We start from the raw sequence: 2839 nt of genomic DNA on the forward strand, positions 1-2839 counted from the left end.
GTGAATTGACCCCCATAACCACATAAACTAATAAACAGCTCAGACGGTCCAGCCACCAAAAACAATGGCAGGGACAGATTAGCATAATAACTGTCGATCAGATTCAAATATTTTGCCTTACTGGTTTTCAAAGTAACCTTAACAAACTATATGATGATAGGTAAAGATGATTGCAACCATCAAGAAATTACTATCAGCAGCTTCCAGTCTGTGGAAAATTAAGCTGTGTTCAAATTTCAAGTTATACATGTAACAGCCCTATCAACAAAAGTGTAGACACACTATCTAACCGTTATATTTGTAACTTGAAAATGTCTGCCTCACAGCTGAATTTGTATTGACAGTAACTAAGTGTGTCTAGAAACATGTCCTCTAATTGTGGTGTCCATTTGGTAGTCTAAGAAAACAGTATATAATATGTAGAGTGGAGCCCTGTTAGAACCTTACAAGTGCAAGCCAATGTCTGGCCAAGGATCTGACACTACCAGACAGGGTTTGACAAGCCATGTTCTGTCCTTATATTCTGGATTAGGTGAGACTAACTTCTTACAATAGTACCTTATCTGTTGTCTGCACATTTTAAAATATCTTGAAGACAAACTTGTCTTGTTCAGCCAGGTTTCTGCCCATGTTACCACCACGGTAGCCAGAGGTAGACTGAGGTCCGGTAGTTTACGTTAGCCGAATTTATTGGGTGATTTTATAGTACAACCTTCCTCTTTAAGACTTTTAGAAGTGGTTTTGTTTTGATGATTATCTACCCTAATTGTTGTCGGCATGATAATAAGTTGCAAAGAACCTAAAGCCAATATATAACTTCTTTTGAAAACTCAGCAGATGACTTTACTTACGTGTGAAACGAAGGTCACAATTGGTGTCGGGGGCGGGCTGGTGGTCGTCTCCTCTGATTCTGACAAAAGAAAATCTGGGTACACTTTACAAAGTAGCTCATTCACTATGCCAGTTACCTAACTTCTGCCAGAGGCTGGATACTTTGTTGCTTGATACTTTATTTTGTGACAGTTGCACGATTGCTTAAGATGTAATTTTAATCATTGCATCGACATGAGAAAGAAAAAAAAATATGTAACGACAAATCATAATGTACCGATAGCATCTCCTTTTGTTGTAGTGGCCTTGAGGGAAGTACTGGTGGTGAAAGGAGCAGTAGACGACGTAGAAGCTTCAGTGCTGACAGTAGACGTAGTCGGCGAGGTGTTGTACTCAGCCGCGGTTGTAGCCGCTGTGCTCTTCACCGTTGTAGTAGGGTTTTCAGGTGTGGTGGTTGGCACTACCTCTGCAATAAGGAGCATTTTTGTGCATGTCGTGAGGGAAAGTTAAGGAACAATGATAATCATTATCCAAAAGATAGAAATAGCCTGGCCCATTGTTACACACACAACTTGTTGCTGAGCTGATATTAGTAATGTTTTTTTTTTTACATGACGTATAATTGGGGGGTCATATATAGTTATAACGACTGTCGGCACCATGTTGCTGGGTTGCATAGATCCAAGATGACGGTGGGAAGCATATAAGTCATATAGCCTGGTGATCACTGAATATGTGAAGCTCTAAAGAAGCAGGTACATTGTTACAAACCGTTTCTCACATATTGACTTCGTAAGAGACATGCAGCTTCCGCCATTTTGGTGGGCTTAACGTAGTCAAGTGAGTGTAAAGTCTACCCTGAAGAAACCATAATATTATCATGTGTGTTATTATGTAGGATGTCGGTGTAGAGCGGCGTTACCTGTGCATGTTGTACCGTTTCCTGTAAACCCGTCCAGGCACACACAGTAGTACGAGCCTGGTTGGTTCACACAGAAGGCGTTCTCTGGACAGGTGTGCCTTCCGGAGCATTCATCTACATCTAGGGACAGAAATCAAAAGGCAGATACTTTCTTGGCAAAATACAAGCTATTCGTCAACGTGGCACGACATATTGTGGATCCATTTATTCTAACAATTATCATCAATACAGTCGTCAAAGAACTCTGCTTCATTGAGAAAAAAATCTGGAGCAAATCGGTTTAGGGACAATCTGGAGAAGTATACAAATAGCGTAGACATATGTCGTCTTGCTGATAATTCGTTTCTTATCTGTCACAAATATGCAGTACTTTAGATACCTTGCTGTAATTTTGTGTTTAATATATTGTTACCTTCACATCCTGCTCCCATGCTGAAGCCTGGGGAACATTTGCAGTCATAGCTTCCGTTCAGGTTGACACATTGAACATCACGTCCTCCACAGATTCCTGGGCTCACTTCGCACTCGTTTACATCTATGGGAATAAATGTCTAGACATGTTGTAATATTGCAACGGGTCCTTGTTGTGTTACCGGCTGCTGATATTTTCCTGTTACTGTGTCTTTTTTTTTCTGATCATTTTTGTCGTAGTTGATGTTAATTTGTACGGTTAACGATATCGATACATACCATTTACACCACCCATAAGTTAGTATTATCATAATTTAGTTAGTATCATCGTTAGATATTACCCTGGGCATACTGCATATATATGTAGAGTGCAAGATGAAGGGTCTAGCCACAAATAAGACTAGCCATCTGCAAAAAAAACGTCGTGTAAAACCTACCAGGGAGCGTAGTTGAGTCGGGCGACGAAGAGCACCTGTGACAACAAAGAGAGCCCTCCCAAGCGCAGTAGACTGGACACCAGGCTAATCAATGAGCAAAACGTTACAGTATCACTCACCGTCACAAGCCAGACCATCCCGGTTCAGTGTGTAGCCGTGTTGACAGGAACACAGGAACCCACCGGGAGTGTTGGTGCAGGTCTGCTCACATCCTCCATTAGAGACCGCACACTCGTCT

At 41.4% G+C, this 2839-nt stretch overlaps 1 protein-coding gene across 1 annotated transcript in view; it reads right to left on the minus strand.

The window, feature by feature from the left end:
* Nucleotides 1–1721: 1721 nt before the first annotated feature.
* LOC109465063 (IgGFc-binding protein-like) overlaps nt 1722–2839 on the minus strand; it is a 9925-nt gene continuing 8807 nt past the window's right edge. The window contains exons 12-14 of the mRNA XM_019762205.1: nt 2727–2839; nt 2166–2288; nt 1722–1873 (exon numbers count right to left, since the gene is read on the minus strand). The exon at nt 2727–2839 is cut by the window's right edge and continues 4 nt beyond it. Of these exons, the coding sequence (XP_019617764.1) occupies nt 1722–1873; nt 2166–2288; nt 2727–2839 (388 nt within the window). The remainder of the gene's footprint in view (nt 1874–2165; nt 2289–2726) is intronic.

Source organism: Branchiostoma belcheri, unplaced genomic scaffold (genome assembly GCF_001625305.1).
Source record: "Branchiostoma belcheri isolate BF01 breed outbred unplaced genomic scaffold, Haploidv18h27 scaffold147, whole genome shotgun sequence".
Classification (NCBI taxonomy): Eukaryota; Metazoa; Chordata; class Leptocardii; order Amphioxiformes; family Branchiostomatidae; genus Branchiostoma; species Branchiostoma belcheri.